This window comes from Vipera ursinii (genome assembly GCF_947247035.1).
Source record: "Vipera ursinii genome assembly, chromosome: 3".
NCBI lineage: Eukaryota > Metazoa > Chordata > Lepidosauria > Squamata > Viperidae > Vipera > Vipera ursinii.
In genome coordinates this window covers 1,750,588-1,776,692 of record NC_139516.1, presented here as the reverse complement: position 1 = coordinate 1,776,692, position 26,105 = coordinate 1,750,588, and the positions used below count along the sequence as shown (strand labels likewise).

Genomic DNA, 26,105 nt, shown 5'->3' with positions numbered 1-26,105 from the left:
GAGGAACAGACTCCAGCTCAACCCCGACAAGACTGAGTGGCTTTGCATACCTTCATCCCGGGTTTACTCGGACATTCCATCTCTAGCTATGGGGGGTGAATCATTACCCCCCGTAGATAGGGCTCGCAACTTGGGGGTCCTCCTAGATTCACGGCTCACCTTGGAAGATCATATAGGAGCCGTGACTAGGGGGGCCTTCGCACAGGTTCGCCTGGTGCGTCAGTTGCGGCCCTATCTTAGCCGGGATGATCTATGCACAGTCACTCATGCGCTCGTGTCCTCTCGTCTGGACTACTGCAACGCTCTCTACATGGGGCTGCCCTTGAGGACCACTCGGAAGCTCCAACTGGTACAGAATGCAGCCGCGAGAGTGGTGTTGGGAGTCTCCCGATACTCCCACGTTACACCTCTGCTCCGTGAGCTGCATTGGTTGCCAGTTGCCTTCCGGGTGAGATTCAAGGTACTGGTAACGGTATTCAAAGCACTCCATGGCATGGGGCCGGAGTACCTCAGGGAACATCTGCTGCCGGCATCAAGCTCCCTGCGCCCTGTGCGTTCCCACAGAGAGGGCCTCCTCAGGGTGCCACCGATCAGAGAATGTCGATTGGTGGCCCCCAGGGGGAGATCCTTCTCTGTGGGCGCTCCGGAGCTGTGGAATCAGCTACCGGTAGAGCTCCGGACGGCGCCCGATCTTCGCTCCTTTCGTCGCGATCTTAAGACATTTCTGTTTGTACAAGCCGGCCTAGCCTGAGGGGGAGTGTTGGGGTTGTTTTATCTCTCGCTTTTTAATTTTTCTGGGGGTTTTTAGCGTTGTATTTATATTGTTCTTAACTAGGGCTATTGTTTAATCCTGTTTTAATGTTTGTATTCGCTATTTTATTCTGCCCTGTGAACCGCCCTGAGTCCTCAGGGAGAAGGGCGGTATATAAGTGTTATTAAATTAAAATTAAAAATTAAATAAAGGAGTTTTTAATTGTGTCTTCCGACTGCTAGTTGGTGTTCGTGGTTGTTCTTGGCTGGCCTGAAATGTCACTTACCTTTCGATGTGCAAAAAGTTCTGTAATAACAGATAACAGCTCAGCGGCTCCAGAAAACTGTTGGGACAAAATGTCATTGTCTTTGAAAGAGGCAGTTTGCATTTTTTTTTACAAAAAAACAAACAGAACAAAATGAAAATATGGACTTGCTTTTGTTCCTAGATCTTCCTCTGTCAACTTAATCTCTTGGATAAGACCAGAGAAAATATATTTCACATTTGTGGGCGACACACAAAGTTGGGTGGGAGCCCCTAATTCAGCAATACAACTGATTTTTAATCTGGAAAGTTAGAGGAACCGCCTGGAAATAAGACCATGAAAATGATTAGCGAAACAAGCAAAGCATTTCACTTGCGAAGCAAAAAACCAACACATAGTTATGAGATAAAATACAGAATAACAGAGTTGGAAGGGACCTTGGAGGTCTTCTAGTCCAACCCACTGCTCAAGCAGTAGATGCTACATCATTCCTAAGTCTCTTCTCAAAAGCCTCCAATGTTGGAGCACCCTCAACTTCCAGAGGCAAGTTGTTCCACTAGTTAATTGTTCTCATTATCAAGAAATTTCTCCTTAGTTCCAGGTTGCTTCTCTCCTTGATGAGTTTCCATCCGTTGCTTCTTGTCCTGCCTTCAGGGGCTTTGGAGAATAGGTTGGCTCCCTCTTCTTTGGGGCAGCCCCTGAGATATTGGAACATGTCCCCCCTCGTCCTTCTCTTGATTAAACTACACATACCCAATTCCAGCAACCGTTCTTTGTATGTTTTAGCCTCCAGCCCCATTTTACGACCTTTCTTGCCACCGCTGTTACGTGAACCCCTGCAGTTGTTAAGTTAGCAACACGGTTGTTCAGCGAATCCGGCTCTCTCATTGACTTTGCTTGTCAGAATTTTGCAAAAGGGGGATCACGTGACCCTGCAACTGTGTTAAGTACATGTCAGTTGCCAAGCCTCTGAATGTTGATCACGTGACTATGAGGGATGCTGCAATGATTGTAAGTCAGCACAATGGCCCTAGGTTACTGGTTTTCAGTGCCAAACCGTTACTAGATGAACTGTTGTAAGTCAAGGGGTACCTGTACATACATTGCCCACAAAAGAGGCATGCTTGCACCCTCCATCTTGACTTTTTTGACCGCCCGTGTGGCTGAGCCCTCTTCGTGATTTTGATCTGCTTACATCTACTCCTTCCAGCTGTGTCCCGTGGAGACATCAGGTCTCTATTGATCAGAACAGAGCTGGAAGGGGGGACTCTGCTCCTCTCTGAATTTTTTCCAAACTCTCAGCATCTTTTTTTGTGATCTGGTGACCAAAACTGGATGCGGTATTCCAGATGTGGCCTTACTAAGGCTTTATAAAGCGGTACTGATACTTCACGTGATCTTGATTCTATGCCTCTGTTTATACAAGCCAGGATTGTATCGGCTTTTTTTTTGGCTGCTGCCACTCACAGATGGCTGATATTTTAGAGATTGTCCACTTGGATTCCAAGGTCCGTCTCACAGTTCCTGTTTTGGAGCTCTACTCCAGAGGTGCAGGCAGATGCCTCCAAGGTTTACGTGGAAGAAAAGAGGGTTATCTCAGCCGCTTCCTCAGAGCCATCTCTGCCGCCATCCCCAGCTACGATTTGCCAGCTACTTACCAACCTGGGCAGGGATGCTGCAAGGACCGTTTTTACAAGGGGCTTCACTTTAGCTACTTGCAGGCTGCAGAAACAAGCAAAGGTTGGAAGGAAGTGGGCTAGTTGCGCCTGTAGGAAGACCAAGCCCCCATGCCCACCCTTGGCCCTCTTTCCTCCTCGACCTCCTGGCAAACTCTAAGACAATAAAACCAGACACCGCTTAAGCCTTTGGACGCCTAGGCCCCAACTGACAAAGCACGGCTTGACGTAGGTGAAACGGTCAAATGTCGACAGCTTAATTAAACAATGGAAAATCCCTTCTAGATATTGGAAGTTGCTCACTTATGTAAGAGGGCTGTGGGGTCCTGCATGGTCTCCGAGCCTGGTGGTTTTCTTGCAGACATTTCACCACCCAACTAGGGAACATCATCAGTGCTAGAAGGGAGTGGGGTGGGGAGGAGGAGGAGGAGGACTGTGGGGTCCTTGGTGCTCTCTAAGCTGGGTGATTTTCTTGACTCAAATAGAGAACATCATCAGTGCTAGAAGGGAGTGGGGTGGGGGGGAGGAGGAGGAGGAGGAGGAGGACCGTGGGGTCCCTGATGCTCTCTGAGCTCGGCTGTTTCCTTGCAGACCTTTCATGACCCAAATAGGGCACGTCACCAGTGCTAGAAGGGAGGGGGATTGTGAAGAGGAGGAGGGAGGGGAAGGAGGAGGAGGAGGAGGAGGAGGAAGACTGTAGGGTCCTTGGTTCCCTCTGAGCTTCGTCATTTTCTTGCAGACCTTTCATGACCCAAATAGGGAACAGCATCAGTGCTAGAAGGGTGTGGGGTTTGGAGAGAGGAGGAGGAGGAGGAGGAGGAGGAGGAGGAGGAGGAGGAGGAGGAGGAGGAGGAGGAGGAGGACCGTGGGGTCCTTGGTGCTTTCTGAGCTTGGCTGTTTTCTGGCAGACGTTTCATGACCCAACTAGGGAACAGCATTGGTGCTGGAAGGAAGTGGGACTTTCTCTCTGTCCACATACAAGTGCTTTGCTCCGTCAGTGTTGGTGGGAATGTTCTTTTCCTCTTGGTGGTTTCTTAGTTTCGATTGTGGTTTACTGTTAGCTGGTTTGTCCTTGACTGGGCTATTGTTTGGACTAGCACTCATTAGTGACCGTTGGCCTAGCGTTAATCTTGGCGTCGATCTCTGCTTATCTGGGTGTTGGAGGGAGCGTGGTCTTTTTGCTTCCTTTTTGACTGTTGGAAAGGCAGGTAGACGTTGCCTGTCTCAATGTGGCTGTCGATGGTTGATTTGAAGTAAACCATATCTTTAATCAAAGAACTATCAATTGAGGAAAACAAGCTAACAGTGAACAAGAGTCTAATCAATGAACCATTAAGAACACTTGTGGGTTGGCCGAGGAGAGAGTGACAAAGTCTCCCACCTGGCTTGCATGGGTAAGGCAGGACTACAACTCCCATTCTCCTGCTTGCTAGGCTAGTGCATTAACCACGAGACCAAACTGGCTCTACCAGTCGGGTGTTAGATCCCAGCTGGTGATACCAAAGGACTCACCGGGAAGAGCTGGCTACCCTGGCAACCTTGAACTCGCTGCGGTAGGCGCCCAAAGAAATGTCGACAGAGCCCAGCACAAAGTTGGTAAAACTGAGATCCGTTTTGAAGTTCACATCAATGAAGACGTCGATCCGCTCAAAATGCTTGCCGAAGAAGCTGAACGAGAAAAGATTCCCTCAAAAAAATGGATAAACTCTGAGAGGGGGCAGAGTTTTCTGTTGCCGCACTCACCGTTTGACACCCAGGGCCTAATGGGTCCTCGACTGTTGTGATTCAGGGTCAGCCTGTGGGTTCGGCAGTTGGGTCGGACGACTCGGAGGAGGAGGAGGGGGGAGTTGAAGACCTTGCTGAGGGGGTTGAAGATCTTGCTGATGATAGCCCTCAGGCAGGCCCCTCCCACTTGGTCACCATGGAGACCCAGCTGTGTGAGCCTGACAGCGTGGATGAAGATGACCCACAGCTGGCCCTGTTCAAGGACGCCCGACGCAGGAGACAGTCAATCAGGAGTAAACAGAGGAAGGCAATGGGGCACCTCGGAAGGAGGCAGAGAGAGGCCACGCCCTGAACTCTTTATAAAGGGAATGTGTGGGGAGGGCTGGTTTGCTGAAAGCAACCGCTCAGATAGTGTTTCAAAGCTCCTGTATCTTGGTTCGTGTCTTGTTTGTTTTTTGTAGTAATAAATTTGGCAGACGTCATTCCAGCCTCTTGCCGTTTATAAAGGAGTTGCCTTTTCTGCAGGGCCGGTAGCAGGCTGGTACAGAACATCGACCACAGGGGAGCCCAAAGTTTCTGTTGCTAAGTGAGACATTCATTAACTGAGAGTCTTGCCCCATTTTATGGCTTTTCTCACCGCCGTCGTTAAGCGAACCACTGCGTTAAGTGAATCCGGATTTCCCTATTGAGTGGAGCTCAAAAGAGACCTTGACTCTTTGTGTTTGTGTTACCCTAGACTGGCAACGGATGAAAGAGGAATAAGTACAGGTAGTCCTCGATTTAACGACCGCAACTGAGCCCAAAATTTCCGTTGTTAAGCGAGGCGTTCATTAAGTGAGCTTTGCCCCACTTTAATGACCTTTCTTGCCTCAAATGTTAAGTGAATCACTGCAGTTGCTCAGTTAGTAACCCGGTTGTTAAGTGAATCCAGCTTTCCCCATGGCTCGCCAGAAGGTTGCAAAAGGGGACCGCGTGACCCCCCCTGGGACACCGCGACCGTCATAAATATGAGCCGGTTGCCCAGGGGCTGAATTTCGATCACGTGACCACAGGGGAGGCTGCAACGGGTCGCAAGTGTGAAAAACGGCCCTACGTCGCTGTGACATAGGACCGTTTTTCACACTTGCGACCGTCGTAAGTCAAGGACTACCTGCTCACATTTATGGATCGTTCACTCCGTGCTGTCTCTACGACCGACCCTTCTGTGGAAATGTCTCTGACCATGTGACCTCTTCTGAAGAAGTGGACTTCCTTTGGAGAAATGGACCTGAGGTGAAGGCAACTAATGCCAGAGGGTAGCGCTGAAAAGGACTCACAATTTGGCACTTAAGTGTAGCCTGGTCCTGACAATGACGGTGCAAACTTCTTCTCGCTGCTCCAGCTGGATGTAGGGCACAAACACCCTCACCACGTGCAACCTGTGGAAGGAGAAATGGAAGCTGTGAGAAAGGAGATGGTTTGGGATGGTCCAGGTCAGGGGTGGGGAACCTTGGCTCTTTGATGACTCATGGACTTCAACTCCCAGAATTCCACAGCCAGCCATGCTGAGGGGAAAGGGAGAGTTTTCCAAGCTGAGCCATGCTGGCTCAGGAATTCTGGAAGTTGAAGTCCACAAGTCATGAAGTGGCCATAGTTCCCCCATGCTGGCTCAGGAATTCTGGGAGTTGAAGTCCACCAGTCATGAGGGGGCTGTAGTTCCCCCATGCTGGCTCAGGAATTCTGGGAGCTGAAGTCCACCAGTCATGAGGGGGCCATAGTTCCCCCATGCTGGTTCAGGAATTCTGGGAGTTGAAGTCCACAAGTCACGAAGTGGCCACAGTTCCCCCATGCTGGCTCAGGAATTCTGGGAGTTCCATGAGTCATAAAAGAGCCAAGGTTGCCTACCCCTGGTCCAGGTAATTCATCTCAAACCAGATGGCGCCTTCTGGAAGGTCCTCACCCAAAACTAAGCAAAGCAGAAGGTCACCTAATGTGAAGTGGCTGTAGAAGGTGAGTCACTGGCTTTGGCCAACCTTTCCTAGATGTGTTGAGTTGCCACCTCCAGCATTTCCTGACAGCCTTTGGGGAAAATGGGCTGTTGGAACAGAAGCAGCTTGAGATGCCATGCGGGGAAAGCTGGACAAGAATGTCCATCTAAAGCTGGGGAAACCCAACTCCTAGTTCTCCACTTCATCATAAAGGTGATAGAAGAGAACATCTGTAGCTCAGGGTTGGACTGAGGGGTACTTGGCTGTTTCTGAGCTTGGCTGTCAGTGGGGTTTGTGGGGGAGAGGAGGAGGAGGAAGAGAAGGAGGAGGAGGAATGTGGAGTTCTTGGTGTTCTCTGAGCTTGGTTGTTTTCTTGCAGATGGCTCATGACCCAACTAGATAACATCATCAGTGCTAGAAGGGAGGGGGTGTGTGGAGAAAAGGAGAGGGAAAATGAGGAGGAGGAGGAGGAGGAGGACTGTGGGGTCCTTGGTGCTCTCTGAGCTTGGTTGCTTTCGTGCAGACGTTTCATGACCCAACTAGGTAACGTCATCAATGCTAGAAGGGAGAGGGGTTTGTGGAGAGGAGGAGGAGGGCTGTGGTGTCCTTGATACTCTCTGAGCTGGGTTGTTTTTCTTGCAGAGGTTCAACTACGAGGTCATGAAAGGTCTTCAAGATGACAACCCAGCTCAGAGAGCAGCAGGGACTCCCCATATGTTGCTGGGTTCAAACGTGCCGCACGTAAGGCAGGCATTATCAGCTGAGATGGACTAGAAGACCTCCAGGGTCCCTTCTGCCTTGTTTTTCTGAGACCTAACATGTTGAAGCACAGGTACGGCTGGCAGGATGGGATCATCTAGATAAGCAAAGTTCACAGAGGTGATAAACTTCGGATATCCATCTTTAGGGTTGAGTTCAAGAGACGAGGGAAGAAACGGACAGCCAAGGAAAGTCCTTCCTTCTTCTGAAGCGATTTAGCCCCCTCAACAGTTCATAAAACCCAAGGGGGACCCGAAATTTGCATAGGTTTTCCTCATTCCTGGGTAGATGCTCAGCATATAAAGTTGGCCAACTCCAGGCTGCTTAAGAGAGCGGCAGAAGGACCGGGAGGCATCCCTCAGCTCTGAGGGTCCCTCCACACAGTCCTTGGATACGGGTTCCAGATATTTCTCAGGACAATTTCCCACCTCTGGTAGGTCTTCAGACACTGATGGGCCAGACCAGAAGGTCTGGAGTGTGTTTTGCCCCAGACATTCCTTAACCAAGGAAGAAAAGCCAGCATGCAGGTGTGAGAGAATTACATTCCTGTCAGAGTCCATTTATATCACATTCATAAATGTATGTTTAAAACATTATCCCCCCACCATGGATTCTGCCATCTCCCGAGGAAGGAGGAGCGGATGTGGATTCAGCCTGCCTTAGGTTATTTCAAAGACCAAGGGAAACCTTTTGAACTGGGGGGAACAAAAGGGAGGGTTAGAGAAGGAGGCATCTGGCCTGCGTCTTCGTTTAATTCTGGAGAGGAAGAAGCCAATAACCAGAAAGATTCAAAGTTCCTTTTTTTTCTTTCCCACGAAAGGGATGACACGAAGTAGAAGGATGGGGGCTGACCAAATGGGGTCAAGGGAAGGGGGGGTTGAACCGGGAACTCTTTATAAAGTTTCAATTTGTAAAACAATACCAAGTCCTGTCTTGTATTTCCACAACCAAGCATGTCCTAGTAAAAATTCCTTTTGGACTAGAACTGCCACCAAGAGGTTTAGTTTTCCTAAGACGTGGATTGGGGTGGGTCCTGACAGTTCCTGAGTAAAGGAAAGAATATCTCCCCCTCCTTCTCCTCTTCCTCTCCTCCCCCTCTCCTCCTCCTCCTCCTCCTTCTCTTCCTTTCGTTCTCCTCCTCTTCCTTCTCCTTTCTTCCTCCTCCTTCTCTCCTCCTTCTCTCCTCCTCTTCTTTCTCTCCTCCTTTCCCCTTGCCCTTCCCCCTCTCCTCCTTGTCTTCTCCTTCTCTTTCTCCCTCTCCTGCTTCTCCTCTCTCCTCCTCCTCCTCCCCCTCCTCCTCCTCCTTTTCCTTCCCCTTCTCTTCTCCTCTTTCCCCTTCTCCTTTTCATCTCCTCCTCCTCCTTTTCTTTCTCCTCTTGTCCTCTTCTTCTCCTTTTCTTTTCCTTTCTCTCCTTCTCCTTCCCTTTGCTCTTCCCCTTCCCAGGGTGTGAGAGAGAAGACTAGAAGAAAGCCTGCCTGCCACTCTCTCTCTTTTTTGTGTGTGTGCCATTTTTGCACCCAGCAGGGCTGGTTTTTGGCCGCCCAACCTGGATCTCCTCCGTACCTTTCCTTGCCATCAACCTCTATTCTGATCGGGCGGGGGGGGAGGGGGGGAATGGGGGGGGAGGGGAGGGAGAGAAGGTGAGCTGAGCCAAGCGGTCCCCATTGTGTTCTGCTCCTTCGCCCTTTGACGGCATCAAGCGCTCCGAGATCAAAGGGATTAGGAAGAAAATCTTAAGTACACAAGCCCTCAAAAGCGCCCTTTCTTCCGAGCCGGATCGGTGCCAGGTGCCCAGGGTCAGAGCAGCCCTCCGGCTGGCTTGGCGGAGGGCCAGGGGGCTTTTCAAGGGGAACCTCAAGCCAAGGCCCTGCCAAGGGACACGGAAGGGCCTTCCCCGGCATAGATGGGACAGGGTGGGGCGAGGCCAGCTGCGCAAGCTGGAGTTAGGAAGCCTTCAGGAAGACAGAAATTATCTGCGGGGTTAAGAACCGCCCCCCCGCAGACCTGAAGGCCCACTTTTATTCTCTCTCTCCCACCCTCCTTCCCTCATGACATGTATCTATCATCTGCACCATCTATCACGTATCGTCTCTTTTTCTCTCATCTCTTTTTCCTGTCATCTCTCCCGTCTATCTATCTGTCTGTCTATCTATCTATCTATCTATCTATCTATCTATCTATCTATCTATCCGTCTGTCTATCTTTGTTAGTCTATCTATCATTTTCTATTCATCTCTCTCTATCTATCTTCTATCTATCACCTATGTCTATCATCTATCTATCTATCCATTTATTTATACTGTATTTGTTGGTCTATCTAATATCTATCTATCTATCTATCCATCCATCCATCTATCATCTATCTATCCATCTATTTATTTATATTTGCTGGTCTATCATTATCTATTCATCTATCTATCTATCTATCTATCTATCTATCTATCTATCTTCTATCCATCCATCCATCCATCCATCCATCCATCCATCCATCCATCCATTTATTTATACTGTATTTGTTGGTTTATCTATCATTATCTATCATTATCTATCCATCTGTCTGTCTGTCTGTCTGTCTGTCTGTCTGTCTGTCTGTCTGTCTGTGTGTCTGTCTGTCTGTCTATCTATCTATCTATCTATCTATCTATCTATCTATCTATCTATCATCTCTCTATCTCTCTATCTCTCTATCTCTCTATCATCTATCTATCTATCTATCTATCTATCTATCTATCTATCTATCTATCATCTCTCTATCTCTCTATCTCTCTCTCTCTCTCTCTATCTATCTATCTATCATCTCTCTATCTCTCTATCTATCTATCTATCTATCTATCATCTATCTATCTATCTATCTTCTATCTATCTATCTATCTATCTATCTATCTATCTATCTATCTATCTATTTATTTATATTTGTTGGTCTATCATTATCTATTCGTCTGTCTGTCTGTCTGTCTCTCTATTTTCTCTCTTTCTCTCTGTCTGTCTGTCCGTCCATCCGTCTGTCTGTCTATTTATATTTGTTGGACTGTCTATCCATCTATCTATGTAGTCTCTCTCTCATCTCTCTCTCTCTCTCTCTTGTCACCATCTGTCTATCAGCTATATCATCTATAATCTATCTCTTCTCTAATTCATATAGAACAGGAAATTTCCTCCTTAATTCTAGCTTCTAGGTGATTCCTTCCTTGTGGAACATCTGCAGATACAGGGTTGGCCCCCACCGTGGCACTCTTTCCAAAGGCCCTGAAGACGGGGTCTGCCAGCGGGCGTGGGGAACCCAGAGCGGAGTGCCGAGCCCTCAAGTGTCACCGGGAGGGGTTGGGGAGGGGGGGTGTCATTGAGTTTTGTGTTGGGGTTTTCCTTCTGTCAGGCACCTGTAATTATCGTGACGTTTCTTATATAAATGGTAAGAAAATAATTCCAGGGCAAGGCACGCTGGAGGCTGGCTGGAGAAAGATGACCTCAACTCTTAGGGCACCAGTCCTGCCTTGAAGGCGACTGACTCTATTTTGCAGAGAAGAATTGCATCTTTGTGAGACCCACCAGCTGCTGCTGGCTTCTGGGCCAATTCAAGCAAGTCAGAAGTACAGGATGCTCCTGATAAGCCAAACACTGCCGGCTTGGTTGTTTTGCACCTGGGATTGCAAGCCGTGTTTACTTTCTCCTCTGAAGGTCAACCGTCCCTTCCTGCTTTGCAAGTCAGGGCCTCTTGCACTCACCGCTGGGCTGGCAGATCAGAGAAGCCCCACCCTGCCAGCCAGCCAGCCAAGAACTCAGTGGCATTATCTGGGACAAAGGAGGAAGGAGACGTGTGCCGGCTGATGCAAGCGTTGGGAGGGCCAGAGCCAAGAGACACAGCTCCTTGGCCCCAGATCCTTCTTGTAGCTCTCCAGAGTTCATGCTCTGTTTGGCTGGGACAGGGCTGGCCACAGCCCACCCAGAACAGGGGCATCCACTGGAGAGTGGCAAAAAATCAAGGTGGCAGCTGCAACCCCAAGGTTGAAGGCCATCTCCATGTTCCAGTAGTGTTGTTACTACCTTGATTTATTTTAATTTTTTTAGCCCTCCTCTGGTGGTGCCCAAATGGACCTTTGCAGCTCCTAGAGCTTTGCGGGATTCTACCATGAAATGTCCTTTTTCAGTAAGAGGACGGTTTTGATTTCCATCGTTCCAGCCATCCAGCCATCCCTCCATCTGTCCCTCCATCTATCTTCCTCCATCTCCATCATCCATCCATCCATCCATCCATCCATCCATCCATCCATCTTCATCCAGCTACAGTATTTGTCCACTGATCCATCCTCCATCATTCCATCCATCCATGCACCCACCCATGCATCCATCCACATATGCATCCACGCATGCATCCATGCATACATCCATGCATACATCCATCTCTCCACCCCTGCATCCACCCATTCATGCATCCACCCATGCATGCATGCATGCATCCATCTCTCCACCCATGCATCCATCCATTCTTCATCCATCTTCCTTCCTTCCATGGGGGACAACAATTTTGTACAATTTAAGTTTCACAACCGATATGACTACTCATGTAGCAGCTCCACCTCAGCCCCCACCAATAAGAAAAGTGCAAAAATGAGGTTGCCATCTCTGGTTTACTTACTGCTTGATCCAGTGTTCAAGATGTCCTTTGTGAGGAGCCTCTGGGAACTGAATGAGCAGGAGGTGGCTCTGGATCAGCGAATTCTGCAGCAACATGGTGGTGACATCTGAAAGGGAGGCAGAGGAAGTGAGGTTAATACTCTATATCAGGGGTAGGCAACCGTGGCTCTTTTATGACTCGTGGACTTCAAATCCCAGAATTCTGAGCCATCCATGCTGAGGGGAAAGGGAGAGGTTTCCAAGCTGAGCCACGCTGGCTCAGGAATTCTGGGAGTTGTAGTCCACAAGTCATGAAGGGGCCACAGTTCCCCCATGCTGGCTCAGGAATTCTGGGAGTTGAAGTCCATCAGTCATGAAGGGGCCACAGTTTCCCCATACTGGCTGAGGAATTCTGAGTTTCCAAGCTTGAAAAATGTTGATATAGAGCAGGGGTGGGCAACCTTGGCTCTTTTATGACTCGTGGACTTCAACTCCTGAGCCCCTTCATGACTGGTGGACTTCAACTCCCAGAATTCCTGAGCCAGCAGGGGGGGGAACTATGGCCCTTTCATGACTCATGGACTTCAACTCCCAGAATTCCTGAGCCAGCATGGGGAACTATGGCCCCTTCATGACTGGTGGACTTCAACTCCCAGAATTCCTGAGCCAGCATGGGGGAACTATGGCCCCTTCATGACTTGTGGACTTCAACTCCCAGAATTCCTGATCCAGCATGGGGGAACTATGGCCCCCTCATGACTCATAGACTTCAACTCCCAGAATTCCAGAGCCAGCATGGCTCAGCTTGGAAACCTCTCCCTTTCCCCTCAGCATGGCTGGCTCAGGAATTCTGGGAGTTGAAGTCCACAAATCATAAAAGGGCCAAGTTTGAAGACCCCTGCCTTATACCATCCCTGTGTTACTGGTGAGATGGCCAGCATACAAATTTAATCAATAAGTCAGTAAAAATAATTATGGATCAAGGTAGGGGATCGGCCAACCCCGCTCTAAGAAGGGCCAGAGTAAGAGGGAGAAAAACCAGAGAAATCCCCAAAAGCAGCACCAAGTGGATGCTGCAAGTCAAGCCAAGAGTCTTACATTTGTGTGCGGCTGCTTTGCTAATGACCGCTATGAGCCCCGGGGAACTTTCTTTCACCACGCCTCGTAGAGGCCCCATCAGGCTGAAGAAGAGGGTCCACACCAGGAAGGTCCACATTCTTTTACCTGGGAATCCGTGAGGGGAATTGGATCTCGTGAACATCAAGGTGCCAACGTGAACCCTATCACATTATCCCTGAAACCAAGTCGCAGGAGTCCAGGACTATCAAGTCTCCCCTGGTGCTTCTTTTCATTAGGCTAGAACCAGGGATAGGCAACCTTGGCTCTTTTATGACGGGTGGACTTCAACTCCCAGAATTCCTGAGCCAGCCACGCTGAGGGGAAAGAGAGAGGTTTCCAAGCTGAGCCTTGCTGGCTCAGGAATTCTGGGAGTTGAAGTCCAGCAGTCATGAGGGGGCCATAGTTCCCCCATGCTGGCTCAGGAATTCTGGGAGTTGAAGTCCACAAGCCATGAAGGAGCCATAGTTCCCCCAATGCTGGCTCCAGAATTATGGGAGTTGAAGTCCATGAGTCATAAAAGAGCCAAGGTTGCCTACCCCTGGGCTAGACATACATACAGTAATTCTTACAACTATTCTTCATATGTTTTAGCCTCTAGACCCTTTATCATTTTTTCCGTTGGTAGTGTGGTGTTTATGCAGGAGACAGAATAACAGAGTTGGAAGGGACCTTGGAGGCTTTCTAGTCCAACCCCCTGCCCAGGTAGGAGAGTCTATACCATTTCAGACAAATGGTTGTCCAATCTGTGAAAAACCTCCAGTGTTGGAGTGCCCACAACTTCTGGAGGGAAGTTGTTCCACTGGTTAATTGTCCTCACTGAGAGGAAATTCCTCCTTAGTTCTAGGTTGCTTCTCTCCTTGATGAGTTTCCATCCGTTGCTTCTTCTCCTGCCTTCAGGCGCTTTGGAGGATAGCTTGACTCCCTCTTCTTTGGGGCAGCCCCTGAGAGATTGGAACACTCCTATCATGTCACCCCTGGTCCTTCTCTTCCTTAAACTAGACATGCCGAATTCCAGCAACCGTTCTTCGTATGTTTTAGCCTCCGGTCCCCTGATCATAGAACACAGAATAGATAAATAGAGTTGGAAGGGACCTTGGAGGTCTTCTAGTCCAACCCTCTGCTCAAGGCAGGAGACCCTATATCATTACAAACAAATAGATGTCTTCTTGAAATCCTCTAGTGTTGGAGCAATCACAACTTCTGGAGGCAACTTCTGTTCCACTGGTTAATTGTCCTCACTGTCAGGAAGTTTCTCCTTAGTTCCAGGTTGCTTCTCTCCTTGACGTGTTTCCATCCGTTGCTTCTTGTCCTGCCTTCAGGGGCTTTGGGGAATAGATGGACCCCCCTCTTCTTTGGGGCAGCCCCTCAAATATCATGATAGCAGTCTTCCAGTATCTCCGGGGCTGTCCCAAAGAAGAGGGAGTCAAGCTATTCTCCAAAGCAGGCAGGACAAGAAGCAACGGATGGAAAGTAATCAAGGATGGAAGCAACCTGGAATTAAGGAGAAGCTTCCTGACATTTGGAACAATTAATCAGCGGAACCACCTGCCTCCAGAAGCTGTGATTGCTCCAAAACTGGAAGTTTAAGAAGAGACTAGACAGCCATTTGTCTGAAATGGTATAGGGTTTCCTGCCTGAGCAGGGGGTTGGACTAGTTGACCTCCAAGGTCCCTTCAAACTTTATTATTATTATTATTATGATGATGATGATGATGATGATGATGATGATGATGATGATGATGATGTCATTCCTCATCCAACTCCATTTCTCTCTTGCCAGTTCAAATCTTGGCGGGAAAGTAAACGAGACAATTGGAAGCGGGGAGTTACAATTCCCCCCACTTCGTTCTGGGTCTTGCTGCTCCTTGCACCCTACTTTCCCCACACCCCGTTTTCCTTACCTCCGTTCTCAGCCGGTCTTCAGTGTGGGATTTTTCTATTGTTCGCCAACCACTTTATATACCCTCCGTAACTAGGCTAACCCAGTGATAAAATCAGCAGGAGCCCTTCGGACCCCATTGTAAGACTTCTGGTGTGCATCTAAAAGTTATTAGTCTGTCTGTTCAGAAAAAACAATGTGATTTGGATTGTTTTTCAGCGCCTCTAATTGTGCTGGTTCGGGGCCTGGAGAGATCAGTAAAATATTAAGTCCTGGTGTCAAAGCCAGCTCCTTTCATCTGAAGGTGTTGTAAACATAATGTACCCTGTTTGCATCAGAATAGGAGACGTCCCTGATAATGGAAAGGCCACGGAGAACGTCCTAGACAAATATTTATGAATTCTGAGCATGGTGATAGCTTGATAAGAACCAACCCCCCCAAAAAAACAAAAAGCCTAGGGTCACTGGAGGTTTTTAAGAAGAGACTGGTCAAGCCTTTCGTCCAGAATGGCATAGGGCAGGGCTGTCAAACTCACAACGTCACGTGACGTGTGTCGTGACTTTTTTTGCCATTGCCGGCAAGGGGGTGAGCGCGCTTACGTTATGATGCATCTGGCCTGTGGGCCGGCAGTTTGACACCCCTGGTATAGGGTCTCTTGCTTGAGCAGAGGGTTGGACTAGAAGACCTCCAAGGTCCCTTTCCAGCTCTGTTGTTCTGTATTCTGTATAAAATGCTACATATGACGTATCCTGTCACACAGCATCACAGTCTGGTTTGGAAGCATCCCTGCTTCAGACGGTAAGGTGGTGCAGAGAGTGGTGAGGATGGCCAAAAAGATCATTGGCAGTTCCCTCCCTTCCATCTAGCACGTAGCATAGAAACGTTGCTTGATCAGGGTCCGTAAGATTGTCTGGCACACGACACACCCTCTTCAGGACCTGTTTTCCTTGTTCCCTTCTGGGAGGAGGGGGCTCCGTGGTATCCGGAGCAGAACATCCAGATTCAGCCATAGTTTCGTTCCATACAGCATTAACCTTGTGAACGCTCAGGTTTCCTCCTCCCGTTATATATTCAAGATGGAGAATATTTAATATTTTATTGTTATGGATATGTAGGGGTCTATACATAGGTTGTTCATAGTATGTTTTAGGTGTGCGTCATGTATGTGTCTCACTTTGAGAGCGGGCAACTAAATTTCATTTTTGATGTGTGCCATTGTGCCCCCAGTAAAAAAATGACAATAAAGGTTATCTTATCTTTATTATTATCTTTTGTTTATTTGTGTATCAAGCAAACATTAAGTCAATAGCGGTCTACATCACATTGCGAAGAGGAGATAAGGTTGTCCCATTACATATAAGAAAATAGCCACAAAGAAAGAAGAAATTCTTACATATAATATAACAAGTAATAAAGTTCAATTAACAACTCTTTTTGACGTCCAATTGTACCATTGACTCCAAGATAAATAATATTCTGTGTCCCCTCGTCCCCTTAACATCATAGTAAGCTGATCTGATTCCGCACAGTTCATTATTTTCTGAATTACTATTTGGTCAGGTGGGCTAACACCCATCTTCCAATATTGGGTCCACGCCAATCTTGCAGCAGTGGTGATATGTAACAACAGGTACCACGCAGTTCTGTTTATATTTTGTGGTCTTATCCCCAATAAAAATACCTCAGGACACAATTGTATATGGTATCCTAACATCTCAATCAGCCATTTCTGAATTTTCTTCCAGAATTTCACAGTAAAAAAAGAGGCCATGAAAGGTTAGCTTATCTTATTACCGCTATAAAGACGATCAGGCAATCTATCGGGAGGCTAAAACATATCGTGAATGCTACGCGGGGCTCCAATATCTCCGAGGCTGCCCCAAAGAAGAAGGGGTCCACCCCTTCTCCAAAGCACATGAGGGCAGGATAAGAAGTAACAGATGGAAAGTTCTCAAGGAGAGATCCTATCAAAATTAAGGTGGAATTGCCCGACAGTTGGAACAATTGATCAGTGGAATGGCTTGCCTTCATAAGCTGTGGGTGTGCCAACACTGGAGGATTTTAAGCAGGGACTGGACAACCCTTTGTCTGGAGTGGTGTAGGGTTTCTTGCCAGAGCCAAAGGTTGGTCTAGAAGACCTCCAAGGTCCCTTCCAACTCTGTTATTCTGCTTGCAGGAACTAGATATGTCTAACGCAACAAAGAGGAGAAGGACTAGGGGCGATATTTATTTTATTTATTTATTTATAATTGAATTTCTAAACAACAACAACAACAACAACAACAACAACAACAACAACAACAATAATAATAATAATAATAATAATAATAATAATAATAATAATAATAATAATAATAATAATAATGTTGGAAGGGACCTTGGAGGTCATCTAGTCCAACCCCCTGCTCAGGCAGGAAACCCTATCCCATTTCAGACAAAATGGCTGTCCAGGCTCTTCTTAAAAACTTCCAGTGTTGGAGCATTCACAGCTTCTGGAGGCAAGTTGTTCCACTGGTTAATTGTTAATATGATAGTAGTCTTCCCATATTTGAGGGACTGACACAGAGAAGAGTGGGGGGGGGGGAATCGACCTATTCTCCAAAGTGCCTGAAGGCAGGACAAGAATCATGAATGGAGACTTGTCACTGAGAGACCCAACATACAATTAAGGAGAAATTTCCTAATAGAACAATTAACCAGTGGAACACCTTGCCTCCAAAAGTTGTGGGTGTTCCATCACTGGAGATTTTCAGAAAGAGATTGGACTGTCATTTGTCCAGAATTGTATAGGGACTCCTGCTCAAGTAGTGGGGTGGATCAGAAGACCCCACAAGCTGCCTTGCAACTCTCTTTTTCTGTTATTCTGATTGCAAGAATTGGGTATGTCTAGTTTAATGAAAAGAAGGACTGGTGTGTGCGTGTGTGTGTGTGTGTGTGAGAGAGAGAGACATGACAGAAGACTTCCAATATTTGAGGGGTTGCCATAAAGAAGAGGGGGTCAATCTGTTCTCCAAAGCACCTGAAGGCAGGACAAGAAGTATTGAATGGAAACTAACACAAAAGAGATCTAATCTAGAATTAAGGAGAAATTTCCTGACAGTTACAAGAGTTAACCAGTGGAATGGCTTGTTGTGGGTGCTCCATCACGGAGGTTTTCAAGAAGAGATTGGATTCCTTGGGGAGACCTGCTGATGGATCACACAACACATTAAGCCAAATCTAGATGAAGCACGTGATGGTGTAGCATCTTGGATGGAGTAGTTCACCTCCTTTTCTCTCTTATTCTGGCCCCTGGCGGACAGATGACCTGTTCCAGGCCGTTGGTTTGGCAGATCACCTGGAAGAGTCACATGCACCTGGCACTGGAGAATGTCTCTCAGTTTCAAGATGTCAATGAAAAATGTTTGTCTTGGAAGTTCTCCTTATGAGTTTGTATCACATCTCCGTGGTTATCAACGACCTGAATTGCTTCTTTCATCCAGGGGGAAGTATATAACTGGCAACCCAAGAGAAGATTAGTGGGCAAAATTTTGAGCACATTGAGGAAGCTCCATCCATCCGGACAGGTAAGTCAAGTGAACTGTGTGATGGTCCAAAGGTACCCCAGTGGGGGAAGGAGTCTCTTCTGAGGAAGTTGAGGGACACGCTGCTTGGGTTTCCAGACATCCCAGGGAGTAAAACAGACTTTGATATGACTGCCATGTGCCCTGGATGCCCCTTCTCTCTGGATGAAAACATCTGGAGGACACCAACTGAACAATTTTTCAAACAGTGAGAACTTCAATTTGCAACTCTGCAGAAGAAGACAGGGGTGGCCCCTTCTAAGCCTGCCAGAAGATTTCAGAGTTGCACCCCAGACTCTGGAGCTAAAGACGCAGGAAGGTCTGGACGGGAGACTCAACCCCAATCTTACGTGTCCCTCAACTTCCTCAGAAGAGACTCCTTCCCCCTCTCCCTTTCCCCTCAGCATGGCTGGCTCAGGAATTCTGGGAGTTGAAGTTCACGAGTCATGAGGGGGCCATAGTTCCCCCATGCTGGCTCAGGAATTCTGGGAGTTGAAGTCCACGAGTCATGAGGGGCCCATAGTTCCCCCATGCTGGCTCAGGAATTCTGGGAGTTGAAGTCCACGAGTCATGAGGGGCCCATAGTTCCCCCATGCTGGCTCAGGAATTCTGGGAATTGAAATCCACGAGTTATAAAAGAGCCAAGGTTGCCTACCCCTGGCCTAGAGCAAGGGCCTTCAAACTTGGCCCTTTTATGACTTGTGGACGTCAACTCCAAAACTTCCTCAGCCAGGCACGCTGGGAGTTGAAGTCCACAAGTCATAAAAGGGCCAGGTTTGAAGACCCCTGGCTTAGAGAAAAATCAGGCCTTTTCTTTATTCCCTGAATCTAAAGATGGATGTTCTTATTCCACATGTTTACAGCCAAGGTTTCGTTTTTGACTTTCTGCCAGTCACCATGGATCTAGCCCTCAAGATGCCCTGGGTTGGGATGCTGGTCTTCTTCTGTGTTGCAACGGTCCCGGTCCCTTCGGAATCAGGAGATTCCTGTACATCTATCGTGTTGTTAAAGCCACAGACAGTCTTGCGCAGTAAGTAAAATGGCATATATCATGGTAGCTGAGATTGTTGTAAGAACACTGGGGATAATGTCAAAGAACAGCTTGCATAGATTTGGGAAGGAAGGAAGGAAGGAAGGAAGGAAGGAAGGAAGGAAGGAAGGAAAGATTCTGGGATAGGAAGGAAGAACAAAGGAAGGAAGAAAGGATAAAGGAAAGAAAGAGGAAGGGAGGGAAGGAGAAAGGAGAGAGGGATGAGTAAAAAGAGAAAAAAGAAAAGAAAGAAAGAGGGACAGGGAAGGAGGGAGGAAGGACAAGGAAAGGAAGGAAGGGATAAAAAGAAAGAAAAGAAAGAAAGAGCAAGGAAGGAGATGGAAAGGGAGGGAGCGAGAAAGAAGAAAGACAAAAAGAAAGGAGGGAGGGAGGAGAAGGAAGAAAAAAAGGAAGAGAAGAAACGAATGAAAGAGGGGAATAAAGAAAAGAAAAGGAAGGATGGGAAAAAGAAAGGAGAAAGAGGGAGGGAGGGAGACTTTTGATTTTGGAATGAAATAAATGACTTTTCCAGTTCCTTCTTTCGCAGCCACGGAAAGGTAGGAAGACGTTGAAACCTGGAAATGTGGAGAACTTTGTTTCTATCACCTGGTTTTCTCCTCAGAGTTAGTTGAAAATATTCTCTCCCAAACCCTCCAGGCATCGATTCCAGATGGGCTGCAGCACAAAGTCGTCCTGTCCCATCTTCCCATTTTATGCAAAGATCTCAAGGTCCCTTCCTTCCTTCCTTCCTTCCTTCCTTCCTTCCTTCCTTCCTTCCTTCCTTCCTTCCTTCCTCCCTCCCTCCCTCCTTCCTTTCCTTCCATCTCTTTTTCCCTTCCTTCCTTCCTTCCTTCCTTCCTTCCTTCCTTCCTTCCTTCCTTCCTCCCTCCCTCCCTCCCTCCTTCCTTTCCTTCCATCTCTTTTTCCCTTCCTTCCTTCCTTCCTTCCTTCCTTCCTTCCTTCCTTCCTTCCTTCCTCCCTCCCTCTCTCGGTCCTTCCTTTCCTTCCATCTCTTTTTCCCTTCCTTCCTTCCTTCCTTCCTTCCTTCCTTCCTTCCTTCCTTCCTTCCTTCCTTCCTTCCTCCCTCCCTCTCTCGGTCCTTCCTTTCCTTCCATCTCTTTTTCCTTTCCTTTCCTTCCTTCCTTCCTTCCTTCCTTCCTTCCTTCCTTCCTTCCTTCCTTCCTTCCTTCCTTCCTTCCTTCCTTCCTCTCTCCCTCCCTCTCTTTCTTCCTTCCTTCCTCCCTCCCTCCCTCAATTCCTCTCTCCCTCCCTCCCTTGTTCCCTTTCTTTCCTCCCTCCCTCCCTCCCTCCTACTCACCCTCCCTTCCTCCCTCCCCTCCCGCTCCCTGTCTTCCTTCTTTCCTCCCTCCCTTCCTTCCTTCCTCCCTCCTTCCTGCCTTCCACCAAGTTTGTTGAACTTGCAGTCTTGTTCATTTAATAATTGTATTATGTCATAAAATTATTTATCCCTCCTCCTCCTCCTCCTCCTCCTCCTCCTCCTCCTCCTCCTCCTCCTCCTCCTCCTCCTCTTCTTCTTCTTCTTCTTCTTCTTCTTCTTCTTCTTCTTCTTCTTCTTCTTCTTCTTCTTCTTCTTCTTCTTCTTCTTCTTCTCCTTCTCCTTCTCCTTCTCCTTCTCCTTCTCCTTCTCCTTCTCCTTCTCCTTCTCCTTCTCCTTCTCCTTCTCCTTCTCCTTCTCTTCTTCTTTGTTAGATGTTTAGTGCCAGCCATGGCAGTTACCCAAAAGGGTCATCAGATGGAGGCAAAGAGGCTTCTTTGCTTCCACTGATGAGTCAGGGGTCCCAGACCCCTACAGCCCCATTGGCGAGAGAGTTTTATGGTTAGGGAGGGGCTGAGACCCCCCATAAATACCTCTGCTCAAAGGGGCTGCTCTCTCTTCAGTTTTGTTCTTCTTCTGTTCCAGTTATGCTATGCTAGCTTGCTTTCTTTTCTTTTGTTCTCTCTCACATGCAGGCATGAATGCCTTCATGCCAAGTAATTCTTTCTCTAATCTATCATTGAATAAAGCTTCATATGATTGCATCTCTGCGTGATGCCTTTTACTTGGAAGCACCTTAACGATCCATCAACCTCGTGAGACCATCTGACATTCTTCTTCTTCTTCTTCTTCTTCTTCTTCTTCTTCTTCTTCTTCTTCTTCTTCTTCTTCTTCTTCTTCTTCTTCTTCTTCTTCTTCTTCTTCTTCTTCTTCTTCTTCTTCTTCTTCTTCTTCTTCTTCTCCTTCTCCTTCTCCTTCTCCTTCTCCTTCTCCTTCTCCTTCTCCTTCTCCTTCTCCTTCTCCTTCTCCTTCTCCTTCTTCTTCTTCTTGCTCCAGGAGCAGTGAGGGGAGATGGGGTGTCCTCCCTCTAGTGCTGGGGTGGGCCTCCTCCTCCTTGTGGTGTAAAGTTGGGCCTCCCTTCTTTGTGGCTCCTGCCCACGGCGACCGTGACATGCCACACTGTGCTAGGAGAGCGCATGACTTGAGTTAAGCACTGAACTCTCTGCCTCTGTTTTTAGTGGTCCAGGTCACCGTTACTAAAGGGAACATTTTGGCGGACTTGATCCTGAAAGCAATGAAAAACAAGGACAATAAGAAGATGATCAAAGGCATCAAAGGGTGAGTTGATTCATCTCCTCTGGGGCAGCAAAGGAGAAGTCTGAGGTTTGACAACGCCCCCCCACCACCAAAGCAGGCTTCTAGAAGTTTCTAACCAATAGTTGAAGACCCAACAGATGTGGACAGAGGGCAAGACTCTAGTTCCTCCTCAGAATGCCGCTCTGCGAGAGCAGAAGTGATGAAAAAGGGGCCCAAAGGTGCTCTTGTTTTCAAGCGGCGGCTGGAGTGTCTTTGTTTTTCCCTGAAATCATTCCGCTTCCCATCCGAGACGTTTCTTCGGCTTACCCACCGGTGTTTTTTCCAGGAGGCAACTGGACTTCTTTGTTTTTGTTTGAAGGCATGTCTCTTCCCATCCGAGAAGCTACTTGAGCCTTGGATGAGAAGTGAAACATCTTTCAAAGGAAAACAAGAAAAGTCGAGAAAATGCACCCTTGGGACATCCGTGACCCAGAGGATGGAGAATCTCTGCAGACCAGTTCAGTTCTTCAGGTTTGTGCTGAAGAAGCTTCTTGGAGGAGAGGTGAAACGTCCTCAAGGAAAAACAAAGAAAGTCCAGCTGCCTCTTGTCAAGAAAGCCCCTTCGGGACAACCATAACTTGGATGATGGAGAGTCTCCATAGACAAGAATGGGAAGGCTTAATTTTTGGACTTGATCTTGTCTGGACAGCCCTTGGTCCAGAAGGCTTTAGGGTCTCCTGCTTGAGCAGGGGGTTGGACTAGAAGACCTCCAAGGTCCCTTCCAACTCTGGTATTCTGTATTCCTTATAACCTCCAGAAACCATTGAGTTGACATCAAGCCCAAACTACTTCTAGCTATCACATCTCAGACCTTGCCCTAAAACTGAGAAGGTTGGACTAGATGACCTCCAAGGTCCCTTCCAACTCTGATATTCCCACAGATGAGAGTCCATCCACAAAGGAATCCGATCCGTGGCCACCTCAAAGGACACGCAGGAACAAGAGGGCTATCCTTCTGCTGAGCATCGTTCGATTGGAACGTTAGCAATGGGAGCAGGACTGGAATCCAGTCCAGAGAACCCAAAGATAGATTCCTTTGGGTCTGTGATTCCCCTGAGAACTTATACACAACTCTGAGTTACCATTCCTTTCGAAGCATTTAAGCTGATTCGCCAAGGCCTTCATCTAATTCTTCCCATCAGCAAAACATGCGTTCCTCTGCTATTCTTCACGCTCTCTTCCTTACTCTGGTAGGTTGACAGTTAACGAGCTGAAGATACCCGATATTGAGATAATCTTTTCGCCACCTGACACCATCCAGATAAAGTTGGACCTTGTCATCTCAGTTGCTGGGAAAAGGTGAGTCAGAGCCCAGTTTTGGTCATTTATTTATTTATTTAATTGAATTTCTATACCGCCCTTCTCCCGAAGGACTCAGGTCATGGATGTAGAAGATCCATTGGGTGGACCAGAAAATCCATTGGGTATGTCTAGTCCAGGGGTAGGCAACCTCGGCTCTTTTATGACTCATGGACTTCAACTCCCAGCAGGAATTCTGGGAGTTGAAGTCCATGAGTCATAAAAGAGCCGAGGTTGCCTGCCCCTGGACTAGTCTAATGAAAAGAAGCACCAGGGGTGACATGATATCACCATTCCAATTTTTGAGGGGCTCCTACAAAGATGAGGGGATCAACCTTTTCTCCAAAGCGCCCGAAGGCAGGACAAGACGCAACGGATGGAAACTAACCAAGGAGAGAAGCAACCTAGAACTAAGGAGGAGTTTCCTGACAGTGAGGACAATTAACCGGTGGAACTGCTTGCCTTTAGAAGTTGTGGGTGCTCCATCACTGGACATTTTCAAGAAAAGAATAGGCAGCCATTTATCTGGGATGGTTTAAGGACACCCGCCATAGGCAGGGGATGGACTAGAAGACCTCCACGGTCCCTTCCAACCCTATTATTATTAATGGGAAAGCCTGATGGTGAATTGGACATTTGTAGGCTGATGTTGTGATTCAGGGTCAGCCTGTGGGTTCGGCAGTTGGGTCGGATGACTCAGAGGAGGAGGGGGGTGTTGAAGAGCTTGCTGAGGGGGTTGGAGAGCTTGCTGATGAGAGCCCTCAGCCAGGCCCCTCCCACCTGGTCACCACGGAGACCCAGTTGTGTGAGCCTGACAGCGTGGATGAAGATGACCCACAGCTGGCCCTGTTCAAGGACGCCCGACGCAGGAGGCAGTCAATCAGGAGTAAACAGAGGAAGGCAATGGGGCACCTCGGAAGGAGGCAGAGAGAAGCCACGCCCTGAACTGTATAAAAGAGGAATGCGTGGGAGGGCTGGTTTGCTGAAGGCAACCGCTTGAATAGCTCCTGTTTCTTGGTTCGTGTCTTGTTTGTTTTTGTATCAATAAATTTGGCAGGCTTAATTCCAGCCTCTTGCCTTCTTGTAAAAGGGGTTGTCCCTGCCTTTTCTGCAGGGCCAGTAGCAGGCTGGTACAGAACAGCTGATTCCTTTGGTTTTGTCACTGCCACTGAATTGAGAAAGGGATGAGTTTACAATGAAAACCAAAGTCACCCACTGAGTGTCGTCTTCCTTGTTTTGTTTTCTTTTTGAAAAGGTTTCACTTCTCATCCACGAAGCTTCTTCAGCTCTAACTGACTGGTGGGGAATGGAAGGATTTATATTCTTGGCAGTCATCTGATCGTTAGCATTCTTCCTGGGAGTTGTTGAGGCCACTTGGATATAGGATACAGATAAACCTTCAAGTGGCTTCAGTGATTCTCAAAGAGAGTACTAATAACCAGATGACTGCAAAGAATGTAAATCCTTCCATTCCCCTCCAATCAGTTAGAACTGAAGAAGTTTCTTGGTTGACAAGTGAAATATTTTCAAAGAAAAAAAAACACAAGCCCATGAAAGTTCAGTTGCCTTTTGGAAAAAGCCTCTTTGGTAAATGAAACTTTTTAGTCCCATATTTATTCTGAATATATTCGATCCATCTCCTCCATTCCACAATGTATCTCTGTTGCGATTGGTCTTTCAAATATGCTGAAATCTTTGCCATTTCCGCCCAATTAGAAACTTTCAAAGTCCACTCTTCTATAGTCGGCAGTTCTTCCTTCTTCCAATATTGCGCTACTAAAAGTCTGGCTGCCGTAATTAAATTCAACATCAATTTAGTATCTATAACAGTAAAATCTGTAATAATACCCAACAAAAACAACTGCGGAGAAAACCTTATCTTTTTCTTAAATATCTTTTGCATGTTCCACCAAATTTTAATCCAAAAAGCTTTGACTTTTTTTTTACAAGTCCACCATATGTGAAAATACGTAGCATCCTCACAACCACACCTCCAACATTTAGGCTGGCAGTTCGGATACATACTTGCTAGTTTTTTAGGGTCTAAGTGCCACCTATAAAACATTTTATAAAAATTCTCTCTTAAATTTTGGGCCTGTAGTGGTTTTATACGATGTATTATTAGTTATTTGTTAGTAATATAGTTATGTTTACGGAGAGTTAAAGTGCGATAGAATTTAATGCTTTATTTTTGTTGTTAGTATATTTTAGCTTAAGTTTGTAAGTTTATACCCTGTATTCAGCTCTGGGAAGTCGGGGAGGGGGGAGGGGAGGGGAGGGGAGGGTTGGGGGTAGCGGAGGGGGAGGGAGGGAGTTTTTTCTATTTAAAAATGTACTGTAAAACTTTTCAATAAAAAAACAAAAAGAAAAAAAAAACAAAAAGCATCTTTGGGAAAACCATGACCTGGATACTGGAGAATCTCAATAGACGTTGTCTTGTGGACCTACTATGGGTGCAGTTGTTGCAGCAAATCTGGTCCCAACATTTTCTCTTTTTTTTCAGCTTTATTGGCGGAAATATGGTAATCACTGTGGGTGTTCAAATTATGATGGCGGCCAAGATTTCAAGATTGCCCAATGGTGAGCTGCATTTCAAGGTCACTGATTGTAAGGTGGTGGTGAAGTCCTGTAAAACCAACCTTCCCAGCAGGTGAGAACCCACAAGGTGTGTCAGACTTGAACACGGGGCCCTATCTAGCAAACTGAAATTCTGTGGTGAGAAAAAATAGGTTCTACATTTAGGCAAGAAAAACCAGATGCGCAGGACTAGAATAGATGGCTCCTGACTCAATAGAGGGACCTTGCAGTCCAAATCCTTTTTTCTTGC

At 47.3% G+C, this 26,105-nt stretch overlaps 1 protein-coding gene across 2 annotated transcripts in view; it reads left to right on the top strand.

Moving 5' to 3' along the window:
• The first annotated feature begins 7,322 nt into the window (after window positions 1-7,322).
• LOC310639318 (BPI fold-containing family B member 6-like) overlaps window positions 7,323-26,105 on the top strand; it is a 30,847-nt gene continuing 12,064 nt past the window's right edge. Inside the window, exons 1-5 of one of the 2 annotated variants that reach the window (XM_083360948.1) lie at window positions 7,323-7,333; window positions 19,188-19,347; window positions 21,862-21,961; window positions 23,174-23,278; window positions 25,782-25,928. In XM_083360948.1, the coding sequence (XP_083217074.1) occupies window positions 19,215-19,347; window positions 21,862-21,961; window positions 23,174-23,278; window positions 25,782-25,928 (485 nt within the window). In that variant the 5' untranslated portion in view covers window positions 7,323-7,333; window positions 19,188-19,214. Of the gene's footprint in view, window positions 7,334-18,094; window positions 18,321-19,180; window positions 19,348-21,861; window positions 21,962-23,173; window positions 23,279-25,781; window positions 25,929-26,105 lie in introns of those variants that run through there. The other variant, XM_083360947.1, reaches the window with a different exon arrangement.